Genomic DNA, 12824 nt, shown 5'->3' with positions numbered 1-12824 from the left:
TATGATTGTGTGCAGGAATTGTGTATGGCGGTTGATTGAAAGGCGTAGTTTTATATACGTTGTTATATGCAAATGAAGTGGTTCAAAGCAAAGTAACTCATTGGCTGATTTTATAGCTAGCGCGTTGGAAATTATTTCATGTCAATACAGTCACGTTATTGGTTACTTTCAACTACGTCTTGTAACTATAAAAACTTTTGCAAGTCGATCTTTCTGCATGTGCGAAGTTTTCCGTCGCAATAATTCGGTAATCGTAATTCTTCAAATATGTCTGGGCGAGGTAAAGGTGGAAAAGCAAAGTCAAAGAGCAAGACCAGATCTTCCAGAGCTGGTCTCCAATTTCCTGTCGGGAGAATTCATAGACTTCTGAGAAAAGGAAACTATGCAGAGAGGGTTGGTGCGGGTGCTCCAGTATATTTAGCGGCGGTGATGGAATATTTGGCAGCCGAAGTGCTGGAGCTCGCGGGCAATGCTGCTCGTGATAACAAAAAAACGAGGATTATTCCGAGGCATCTTCAGTTGGCCATTCGAAACGATGAGGAATTGAACAGGTTGATGAGTGGTGTAACAATTGCACAAGGAGGTGTACTTCCAAATATCCAAGCAGTTCTTCTGCCTAGCAAGACCAAAAAAGCTGCATAAATGGCTGTGCATTTGTAATTTCCAAAGGTCCTTTTCAGGACCACCATTGTTCTCAAGAGTTGTTCATTTTGTGCAATATTTTCTGTGTTATCCTAAAGTAGCTAAGCTTAAGCTAAAGTAAGAGCATACTCGCGTAGCTAAAAGTATAAATGGGTAAAGGTCACAGTCCAATGCATAAATGAAATGAACTCTTCCTTGCTAGTCGATAAATGGCTATGGATATTTTCTTAGTCCAACCATCCCTTCTTTGTCTGGATAGTGGAAGGATGTTCGAGTAGGTGAGCTCTCCCCTGTTTGAATCAAATAGTTTACGTAGACTACCTTTATCATCTTCATCAATCATAGTCCCATGAACACCCAATTGAGACAAATTTGAATTTTCTACTGACTGCCATAGGACGATATGTAACAGCTGCCACAAAGTCCGATTCATATAAGCATCATGATTCAGATGGTTATACCTGACCTCTTAAATCCAGATATAGTGTTATAGGTGTTAGAGCATTTAGAACAGCTTGGTTGACAAGCTCTGCAATTTCTACATATTGAACAGGCTCACCATTATTAAGCCTCATCAAGATATTAATGGCAGTGTTAAAATTTGCTTTAATCTTTCACTAATCCCTCTTGAAAGAGGGAGTGGTTCCATTCCCTAATGGTGTTGTACCATACAGCAAGAGAGCATTGTCAAACAGGAAAACCTCAGCCGTAAGTGATTGATGAAGAATTTTAAATAAATATTAGTAACAAATATAGTTATTTTGTAATATAAATTAATAAATATAATAAGTTAAAACATGTAGTACTGTACATTAGTACAAAGAAATGATTTGATATGACTGGGTGACAATGAGACACAGGCTGAGTTGCATAGGCTACGTTCGATGTTAACCTGACTCACTTGAATTAACTTGGTTAACCGAGTAGAGTAAAGAAATTTAAATTTTCTGTTCGATCTGAATTGTCAGAAATGCTCTAATTGCTCATAAAATATATGACTAATATTATCATAAAATTTGGATTGCATTTTTATTGTTATATTCATGCTACCATTACTAATATAGGCTTTACGGATCAGTTGAAGCGATTAGCCCACATGATTATATTTGTAGTATTTGCGTTGTTTTGTAACGTTGTTTCATCAAAAGAAAACCTAATTTTTACAATCTAATTATATAATAATAAATTGCAGATTTGAATTAGGCCTCAGTTTGTTGTTGATCGTGTTGGCATTTATTTTTTCCTCTATAATTTTAGCAATCATCCCATGCAAGTATACAAAACCATTCTACACCATCAATGCTGATATGTGAACTGTCCAAGATCAGAAGTATCAGATTCATATCAAATCAGATTCATATCATTCAAATCAACAAAGATCAACTTGCCCCAAACGCAACTTTTCAGGTGTTGTCAAAGCTGAGAAACCCACACATGGAATCGCAAAACATTATACTATTACTTCAGAAACATTCTTTTTAATAAGTTGTAACAATGTACTGGTCACAGACTGGCTCAATTTACCTTTCGCACAAATATGGTGCACAGAACAACTAGACCAGGGATGGCCAAATGATTTTGGCCATGATCCGTTACAGCCACATCTGCCACATTAAAGATCCGCAACACACATTAAAGATCCACAACAAGCTGTAGATGTGCATTTTTTTCTTTTTTACTATACATAAACATGCAACTATTTGTGTACATCTTAAAACAAGGCGTAAAATACGATTTAAAAAAACTTTTTATATATTAAATTTGACTAAAAATCAGTGAATGAATGTGATGAAATAAATATGTCTGATATCAGTGAGAAAAATGATGAGAGGGCTTTGACTTCACAATACTATCAAAACGCAGTTTACTGCTATTTGCAGCGACTCTTAATGTTCATGAAAATCAGTATTTATGAGTCATGTTTCACGATATTTTTCACAAATCATTGCTGAATACAATGAACTTACAAAAAAATTCTAATAAAAGTTTATAAAAATCTTTTTAAAACCAAATTTTTAAAAAATACTTCAAAAATCTTTTTTAACAGCCAACTTGAAAGATCCACAAAAAAACTAACAAGATCCAGATCCGGATCTAGATCCGCCATTTGGCCATAGCTGAACTAGACAAAAAAAGGACGCAATTCTGAACAAATGGCATACCTCTCTTTTTTTCACATTGAGTTTGTAAATACCTGCATGTAATGTTCGTGGCTGTGAAATTATTTCACAAATGTAAACAACAAAGCACATGGATGGTAAGAAATGGCAATGCTCAATTTGCCCCGATGCTCAACTTACTTCACTCTCCCCGATTCACATAAGCCGTTCTACCGTGGTGGGATTACTAAACAGTTTACAAGTTCATGATTCGTGGTAGGCTAGCTAAAGCCAAGCAGGTATTGATAGCGGCTATCCTTCATTGAATCAGTAATCTCAATTTTTATCCACCTGAGTTATGGCCTTGTGAACATTTGTGACACATTATTATTAGGGTTATTTCAAATGCTGCTTCAGATTTGATACATATTTGGAAGTTTACAACAGCTTTTTCAAACATTGTTATATAAATTAATATTGCGATTATATGTGTAATTAGTTTGAAAAAATAGATGCAATTGAGCAAAATGCTGCTTGTCAAAATATGTATATCTGCAGAATATTTTACAACGTATAAGCTTAGTTGTCGCGTTCTTATTATACTATTGTGTATAATTGTTCTGATATGCGTTAATCGATCGTACCGTTGCCGACTTACCTGTTTATTGCGTAAGAGTTGTATGCTCTTGCTCTTGGAAATGAATCATCTAATTAATAACTCTTTTTAATGGACACGCCACAAGTAAAAAAAGACACATTCACTTTGAGCCGCGGTGAATGACGACGACCTAGCCTAAAAACCTGTAAATCTTGCTATTTTTACAGAGTTTTCATTTTATCATTATCAGTAACTCTGACTGTGAGGCTAAGCGGTACATCAAAAAATAATTCCCATTGAAGACAGTCAGCCGGTTACCGTTGCTTCTAAATCAGAATGTCATTTGTCGAAGTTCCCCCGAATTGCCCATTTACGTATGAAAATTTACCATATGGCGTGTTTTCAACACCATCAAATGTAAGTATTGACTCTTCTGTTGTTTTACTATCTGCCGTTTATTTTTAAACGTGTCGGTGGCAAACCTCAATAATAACAATGATATAAAAACCCCCCACCCAGTGGGGTTTTTTTATAATTGGTAATAACTGTTTTGTTGTTGTCTAGTCGCAACGTTACAAGAAAGTTAATAATGTTAAAAACGGATGAGGTGTGCAGAAAGCATTGTTAGTGCAAGAAATTTTTGGTAACAAAAATTGAGAGTTGCAGAACATTTTAGGAAGCTTAAAGCGTCTTGTATTTGAAAGGACTTTGTGTTAGTCAAAAAATTCATATGCCAATGGTATCACAAGTACTGTTTGACTGTATAAGTAGCAGCTAATTTAATGAAAAGTCATTTAGCATTTTCAAGAGATAATCAGAGGTAACATATATAATCCCGTGTTTTGGCTAGTGAAAGTTTGTCAGGCAGGCCTTGTCCTCAGATTGGTTGATCAGCGTCTTTTTTTGCATGGACTAGCTAATGGATCATCGCAAAAAATTGTTATATTTATTTATAGTGCTAATAGTACATCGTTGGACAAATAGTAGAAATTATGAGAGACTAGTTGCATATTGTTCGTATAGTCGTTGCAGTCGTTGCGATGGTTGACAATAAACATCTATCAAATAGTGCCAGAGGTCTACAAATGTAATCAATTGTTTTTGCTATCAACGCTACTACAACTATGCGCTCCACCTGCAGTCTCACATCGCATGTTATATGTTAGGTGGCAAACAGGGCCATCAATAGAGCAATGCTGACAATTACATCTCATGTTCTCTATCTCGAGGCACCTAGAAATGACTGAATGCAAGTGACTGTAAGAATTTTCATGTGGCAAAAGTTGGCATTTGTGACAGCTTATAAGCTTGCAATGTTCATTTTTCACACTGCTGCATTAATTTGCATAATGCAAATATGTTTGATTGTGAAAACATCCAGCACTTCTATTTTTGACTATTTAAACTGGCAAGTAACAACTAGGGTTAGTGAGTGGCGATGTTCTATCAATCAATTGATTAGTCTGTTCAGTGAATGAGCCAATGCCTGGCATATGAGAGCCTACGAATTAGCTCCTTGTCAAACCGTCTAGTACATATTTTAGATACCTTGATCAAAACCACCTAGTTGTATTAAGCACCAATTACTTATGGTGATGGGAGAATCAGCTAATGTGGGACCGGTCAGTTTGCAATAAAGAGTCACTTATTCGCAACTAGACAAAGTATTGTTTATTGCTACACGTATCAGTATGAACTGATCTGACACAAGGTTTATATCTGCGTGACAGTGTCAAAAGGTTTCTATTTTATTAGCACATATTTGTTAAAGATTTGTCTTTTCTAGTAAGATTTTTTACTGGTTGGATCAAAGTAGTCCATTTTAGGGCAATCTGGGTTAAAGCAGGGTTACTTATGGTTGGATCAAAGTTGTCCACTTTAGGGCAATCTGGGTTAAAGCAGGGTTACTAATGGTTGGATCAAAGTTGTCCACTTTAGGGCAATCTGGGTTAAAGCAGGGTTACTAATGGTTGGATCAAAGTTGTCCACTTTAGGGCAATCTGGGTTAAAGCAGAATTACAATTCAGTCGGCATCACTTGACAAACACATTACAATGTTGTGCGCCATTCTAATATATGTTTCAGTCTTATTATCGATGGTAGAATTTTAAATCACTCCTTCAGCACAACAGATGTTGTTCAATTTTGAAACTGTGAAGATTAAAATATGTTTTCTTACATAAAATTTTAATCAGTAAAAATAAATATTAAAAAAATGAACAATAAAAAATGAATGAACCGCTAAAACTGACTTTATTTTAGTTTCGGAGCAGTTCTCTCTTGCTAGATCTGTTCGATCAGTCGGACATGGTTCGGCTTGATCCATTTCTCTAGATTAATGTCAGAATAGTCTATTTTTCACCGTTGCCTTGTTTCAAACATTGTAATTATTGGTACAAATGGAAACCCGATGATTGTCAGTATGTAATCTGTGCTGCAGTCAATATGTGGTAGTTGCATTGTTTGGTTGTTTCAGTCCCAGCATCGTATTGGTGTTGCCATAGGGGCACATGTGCTTGACCTTACTCAAGTGAAGCATCTCTTTACCGGTCCTCAGCTACAAACAAAACAGCATGTATTTGACGAGGTAAGACTTTTATTGGTTGACAAACTAACTCCCCTTATGCAGCCTTCCTTTTGCTTTTAAATATTTCAATAAAGTTATATGAGGAAAAGTAACAAATTTGGCTCCATGTAAATGGAGCTATTTTCGTACCTGGCCGACTATACGACTCGCCTGGGTGGTACCATGACTGGACATTAATTCTGGCTCCTAGTGGCAAGGCATTTTGCATACAATACTTCTGTTAACAACTTGGAAGTGTACTATTACTGTACAATAACTCTGGTACTCTACTGAAATGTACTATGGCTATACAATAACTCTGATACTCTACTTATGCGTGCTATAGATATACAATAACTCTGATACTCTACTGAAGTGTACTATAGTCACACAATAACTCTGATACTCTACTGAAGTGTACTATGGCTATACAATAACTCTGATACTCTACTTATGCGTGCTATAGATATACAATAACTCTGATACTCTACTGAAGTGTACTATAGTCACACAATAACTCTGATACTCTACTGAAGGGTACTATGGCTATACAATAACTCTGATACTCTACTGAAGTGTACTATGGCTATACAATAACTCTGGTACTCTACTTATGTGTACTATGGCTATACAATAACTCTAATACTCTACTTATGTGTGCTATAGATATACAATAACTCTGGTACTCTACTGAAGTGTACTATGGCTATACAATAACTCTGGTACTCTACTGAAGTGTACTATGGCTATACAGTAACTCTTGTACTCTACTGAAGTGTACTATGGCTATACAATAACTCTGGTAGTCTACTGAAGTGTACTATAGCTGTACAATAACTCTGATACTCTAGTTATGTGTGCTATAGATATACAATAACTCTGGTAGTCTACTGAAGTGTACTATGGCTGTACAATAACTCTGATACTCTACTTATGTGTACTATGGCTATACAATAACTCTGGTAGTCTACTGAAGTGTACTATGGCTGTACAATAACTCTGATACTCTAGTTATGTGTGCTATAGATATACAATAACTCTGGTACTCTACTGAAGTGTGCTATGGTTATACAATAACTCTGATATTCTACTGAAGTGTACTATGGTTATACAATAACGCTGATACTCTACTTATGTGTGCTATAGATATACAATAATTCTGATACTCTACTTATGTGTGCTATAAATACACAATAACTCTGATACTCTACTGAAGTGTGCTATCGATATACAATAACTCTGGTACTCTACTGAAATGTACTATGGCTATAGAATAACTCTGGTACTCTACTGAAGTGTACTATGGCTATACAATAACTCTGGTACTCTACTGAAGTGTACTATGGCTATACAATAACTCTGATACTCTACTGAAGTGTGCTATAGATATACAATAACTCTGGTACTCTACTGAAATGTACTATGGCTGTACAATAACTCTGATACTCTACTGAAGTGTACTACGGCTATACAATAACTCTGATACTCTACTGAAGTGTACTCTTACTATACAATAACTCTGGTACTCTACTGAAGTGTACTATTACTGCACAATAATTCTGATACTCTACTAAAGTGTACTATGGCTATACAATAACTCTGATACTCGCACTGTTTTGGTCTTCATAAACATACTGTCCAGGCGTTTGCTGTTACTATTTTAGCCAACGCTCAACGCATTCATGGCTTTGGGAAAGGCTGCCTGGTCGGAGGCCCGACAAGCTGTCCAGACCATTCTCAGTGTCACTAATCGAAGCAATGAGGTCGCATTAGTTCCCATGGAAACTGTGACCATGCATCTGCCAGCTGCTATCGGTATTGTAACACCTCTCCTTACCTTTATCCTCTGCAGCAATCCACTATCTCCCTTCTTATGTATCACACCGGTCTTTATATTCATTTCTTTATTCTGTATCATCTGCCTTTACAACCAAACTCGGCTATTGCCTTTTATACAGTGTTGCTATAGATTAGCAATATACCTTTAGCAATAGACCCATAGCAATAGACCTATAGCAATAGACCTATAGCAATAGCAACAAGAAAAGAATGTCAGGCTGTTGCAGGTGACTACACAGACTTTTATTCCTCAAAGGAGCACGCGACTAATGTGGGAACAATGTTTAGAGGACCTGAGAATGCTCTGATGCCTAACTGGAAGTACTTGCCTGTTGGTTATCATGGTATGTGTTCATGCCCTTATTCTTGGTGTGCCTGCACAAGAGCTTGTCAATAATGGTATTTCTTTCTGTTTGGTTATTACAGAATCTGTTGTTGATTATCATAGATAAGGAGGATAAAAAGAGTGAGAAACCTTAAAATTGTTGCAGAATCGTTCTTTTTGTTTTCTAGTTTATGTACGATGTACAAAATAAAGTAGATAAATTGTACTGTCAAGATTTTCTCCCCGATGGGATTATTACCAGTGCGTCTCTGTTGGTCTAGAACCATGGATGTGTTTGTAGGGAGGGCGTCATCTGTTGTTGTATCAGGCACGCCAATCAGGCGTCCTAACGGTCAGACTCGTCCAAATGAGGCGGAGCCACCCGTATTCGGCCCCTGTCGGCTCATGGATTTCGAGGTAGAGATGGCCTTTTTTGTTGGTGAGTTGTTATTTCATTTTAGCCTGAGATCTCTCACGATTGTGATCTCACACATTCCTTCAATAATTGTTCCAATAATAATTGTTCCAATTATTCTGTTCACTTCTCAAACCATCACTTCACTCATTGACCTTAAATGCATTATTTAACATCCCACTTTATGCTTAAATAGGGGGTGAGTCGAACGAGCTAGGCTCGCCAATAAGTGTAGAAACAGCTGGAGAGAACATATTTGGAATGGTTCTCATGAATGACTGGAGTGGTGAGCCCATTTTATCTCTTTCACTTTCCTTCATCTTCTTTCATAGTTAGCGGGTTGTAGCAAGGTATTGTGATGGATTTGAACATTTCCACTTGTGTTGGTGAATAATGTGGAAGGGTTTAGTTGATAATCACATTCTATTCATGCTGACAGCTGTAGGAGGTTTGAGGTTAAAGGTCAACTAACTGCACAAATGTTTATTGCATTAACACCAGATAACATTGCAAATTAATGTTTAAATAATATTTTTCATAATCTCGACCAAATACCAGGTTAGGTTTTGTCAACATTTCCAAGTCATGAAAATGGACAAAAAGATTCACGATCTTTTTAAAATATCAACCAGAAACAGCTGCAACTCTACATAATTATATTAAAATGGCTCATTTTTTAACCAGATCATCTTAAAATTATCCCTTCAAAATTCTTGTTCATGTAAGCAGAGCTAAACCGATGACATCCGAGAATAGCTAATTTTAATGAAAACAATTTCTCATTAAAATTAGAAAATTTTCACACAAATTTCCTGTTTGCTTAAAGAATTTCTTGCTAGCCAACTCCGCAACACATATGCATTAGTCGATTGTTGTAATTCTACAACTATCAATCGGAAGTTAAATCTAGCCCATTCCGCAACACGTATGCATTAGCCAATTGGTGTAATTCTATAACTACCGCTCAGAAGTTAAATCTAGCCCACTCCGCAACACGTATGCATTAGTCGATTGTGGAATTCTATAACTACTGCTTGGAAGTTAAAGGCAGCCCCAACTTTTTTGGCATTTGTAGAATCTGCTTCAACCGTGTGTTATAATTATCTGTCATGTTGGGTGACCAAAACATGTGGCGTGGCAACGAGATGTGGAATGTGTCAGCTAACAGAAAGGTTTTGTCTTGTGTTCACACATTGGCCCATTGTCGACACGTTTTGCCAACAAAATTACTGCCTTATGTTGCATCTTGGAGTTATTCTGAGTGTTTTTGCCTCCAATTAGCTTTCAAAGCTGTTGTAATTATGATCGGGTCTGCTTGAACTTTGTAGCTTGTGAAGTTACAACTGGGAAGTAGGTTTGTTCAATCGAAAATAAAATTGCTACTCAAGCATTTGTGTCCATAGCTAGAGACATTCAGAAGTGGGAGTATGTACCTCTGGGTCCCTTCCTCGGCAAGAGTCTTGGGACATCCATTTCTCCATGGGTGGTGACAATGGAAGCTCTGGCACCGTTCTGTGTTGCTGGACCTCAGCAGGACCCTAAGCCCATGCCCTACCTTTCACATTCTGACCCTTACAGCTTTGATATCAACTTGACCGCAGCCATTCAAGGTGGGTCGGGTAATGAGGCTATAGGTCATTGCTTAGTTCTCATCAAGCTGTCTCTGAAGGTCATGTGAATAGCAAATTGTCTCTGAAGGTCATGTGAATAGCAAACTGTCTCTCAAGGTCATGTGAATTGCAAACTGTCACTGAAGGTCATGTGAATAGCTGGGGCTTCCGATAGGTTCGATAGGTTTTAGCTCTACCACACTTTCTCCTACTAATTCACATGAATTTAGCTAAAACAAAAACTTTTCATGTCATTTCTTCTTGGCAATATTTGAATAATAATGTTGCTACCCGAACTGTTTAGCTGCAGATGCTAATTCATCGTAAATTGTTCATAATTCTGTGGAATGCGTGTACCGGTAGCAACGGCTCTACATCTTTCTATGGCAACATCTCTGTGATTGCGAAGTATTATTCAAGCAAATTGATTTCCTTTCATCAAAACATTGGTCGGTCATCTAATAGTAGTTAACTGCCGGCTTATCTTAAAGTGTTGAAGTCTATTGTGCCTATCACTACAGTTGCAACTCAAACTACTGCCAAGCTTACCATTTTTCAGTTACTTGTTACTACCAAGTTTAATATGCAAATATAAGTTTCAAAGTTTTAGGTGATTTTAATACGTACAGACGACTTTTTCTTGGTTTTGCTCCAATGCTGTTAATGCCAGCTGCTGTGTTAGCAGCAGTAAAATATGTATAATCAAGCATCTCTCAAATGTACCGATCTGCAAAAGGCAGTCTAAGGAGCAAATTCAAATATAGTTGCAGAATAATCAGTAGATTTGAAACTTTGCGATAGGTAGAGATTTTCAAAGTCTTGTTTAACCTTGTTTAACCCATCATCGCTGTTAATGCTGGTCAAGTTTAAACAAAGCAAACATTTCTATTTGTGTCATACATCTTCCATGCCCATCTTCTTACACATATTCTATCAATTTTGTATCAGTTTCGCGTCTGAATGGAAACAATTGTGAAATGATCTTTGATGTATTTAATCATCAGCGTGTCGGTCCGGTAAGTCATGGTGGCGGAAACACCGTACTCATGCATAAGCAAATATCGCTCATAGCTAGTGTAATATTTTTGACAGGAGTGACCTATTGACCTAGGTGTGAAGGGTTGGGAATTTTAAAATGGCGCTGTATAGTATATAATTTGTTGCAGGAGAGAATATGGCAGCACCCTCTGTGGTGTGCAAGACTAACTTTAAGGTGAGCTGTGTCCACTCATTTATATGTTTAATCATACTATTCACTACTTTGATATATTTATCAAAAATATTCTACCATTTACTGTTCAGGAAATGTTGAAATAGCAAGACTCCTTTTCCTTTGTCATTCCTCATTTGACAAAATATATTGATCTTTTTGTTAAAAGTTCAATATATTTTTGTCAGAAGATCAATATCTACAGTGGATATATTTAATAATTTGAATGAGATGGCTGATGAGTAAGACCTGTCAGTTGAGAGGCAGAGATCATGAGTACATCGTATAAGATCCATTATAATCTTAATAGACCTAATCGCTTAGAATGCTCAAATTTAACTTTCAAAATCATAATTTAATAATTAATATTTTGAACAAAATTATTTTAGTAGCATAGAGGTGTTACAACGAGGTAATATTTTGTAAATTTCATAAAGATGAAATGGTCCAGCATAAAATATACAAAATTTGGTATTTTCTGTTATACCTTGTTTCTCCGCGAAGAGTAACGGAACAGAACTTCAAAACAGGTCTGCAATATATATTGCAGACCTGTTCTGAAGCTCGTCATTTCAAAGCGTGTAGTTTGATGTATAAACTGTATATTCTTAGGGATGGGATTGAAAGTGTTTGATTAGCTCATGCATTCTCTATTCTCCAGTACATGTATTGGAGCATGAAACAGCAGCTGGCCCACCACTCTGTCACAGGATGCAATATGAGGCCAGGTGACCTTCTTGCCTCTGGCACCATCAGTGGCCCCACCCCTGAATCATTTGGCTCTATGCTTGAGCTCTGCTGGAAGGGAACCAAAGAGGTGCCGTTGGATGGAGAGACTAGAAAGTTCCTCCGTGATGGCGACACAGTTGTTATGTCGGGTAGGCTTATATTTCAGGATCATGTGACTTTGGCTGCCTAATGTTCAATGTCAAGGCCAATAGTATTTTGTTTCGGTCTACAAGTTTCAAGTCATTAGACTGAATTTAGCCCTGGTTTCCCAACGTTTATCCGATGGTCATTAATTTCTTATTCTATAGGAATGTGTGAAAAGGATGGAGTTAGGATTGGCTTTGGAGAAGTCAGTGGCAAGGTCCTTCCTGCGCACACTCTCTGATGGGAGTTATCACTTCTTAACTGTACGTAGCGTTACATTTAGGTATGTAGGAGTTGTCATATTTCCATTGCTATCGCGTCAGAGTACATTCTGTAAACTATTTTGTATGTGTGCGCATTTTGTAAAACTGCTTTTCTCATTATACATCCTTTTTTGTTATTAAATCATATTAGGTACTGTTATTGTCTTCTATAGTACTTCTTCTCCGTTTACAATTGCAATCTCATCTTATATGTGAATATATCCATAATAAATAGGTGCTGCTGTGGGGTGCAACTTCATCATATGTCTATCTGTAAGATAGCTACATCTATTAGTTTACTTTATACTCTGGTAAATCGATTAGCATGCTTACTCAAGATGGCGCTCTCACTCCCTGTGGCACTAGCCTCTCCATTAACTGGAA

At 36.9% G+C, this 12824-nt stretch overlaps 1 protein-coding gene across 1 annotated transcript; it reads left to right on the top strand.

Moving 5' to 3' along the window:
• Nucleotides 1-3622: 3622 nt before the first annotated feature.
• On the top strand, nucleotides 3623-12699 carry LOC137399486 (fumarylacetoacetase-like). Its single transcript, XM_068085621.1, has 10 exons — nucleotides 3623-3756; nucleotides 5816-5926; nucleotides 7570-7720; nucleotides 7972-8088; nucleotides 8371-8508; nucleotides 8681-8770; nucleotides 9888-10094; nucleotides 11261-11307; nucleotides 11966-12182; nucleotides 12342-12699. Exons 1-10 carry the CDS (start codon nucleotides 3676-3678, stop codon nucleotides 12416-12418), a joined length of 1236 nt encoding a protein of 411 aa, XP_067941722.1. The 5' UTR covers nucleotides 3623-3675; the 3' UTR covers nucleotides 12419-12699.
• The last annotated feature ends 125 nt before the right edge of the window (nucleotides 12700-12824 follow it).

Source organism: Watersipora subatra, chromosome 7 (genome assembly GCF_963576615.1).
Source record: "Watersipora subatra chromosome 7, tzWatSuba1.1, whole genome shotgun sequence".
Taxonomy (NCBI): domain Eukaryota; kingdom Metazoa; phylum Bryozoa; class Gymnolaemata; order Cheilostomatida; family Watersiporidae; genus Watersipora; species Watersipora subatra.
This window is presented reverse-complemented; position numbering and strand designations above follow the sequence as displayed.

Coding starts and splice junctions, on each gene's coding strand:
- LOC137399486 (XM_068085621.1), top strand. CDS start 3,676: ATGTCATTTGTCGAAGTTCCCCCGAATTGCCCATTTACGTATGAAAAT. Junction 7,721..7,971: donor GCATCTGCCAGCTGCTATCG/GTATTGTAACAC, acceptor AGGCTGTTGCAG/GTGACTACACAGACTTTTAT. Junction 10,095..11,260: donor CTTGACCGCAGCCATTCAAG/GTGGGTCGGGTA, acceptor AATTTGTTGCAG/GAGAGAATATGGCAGCACCC.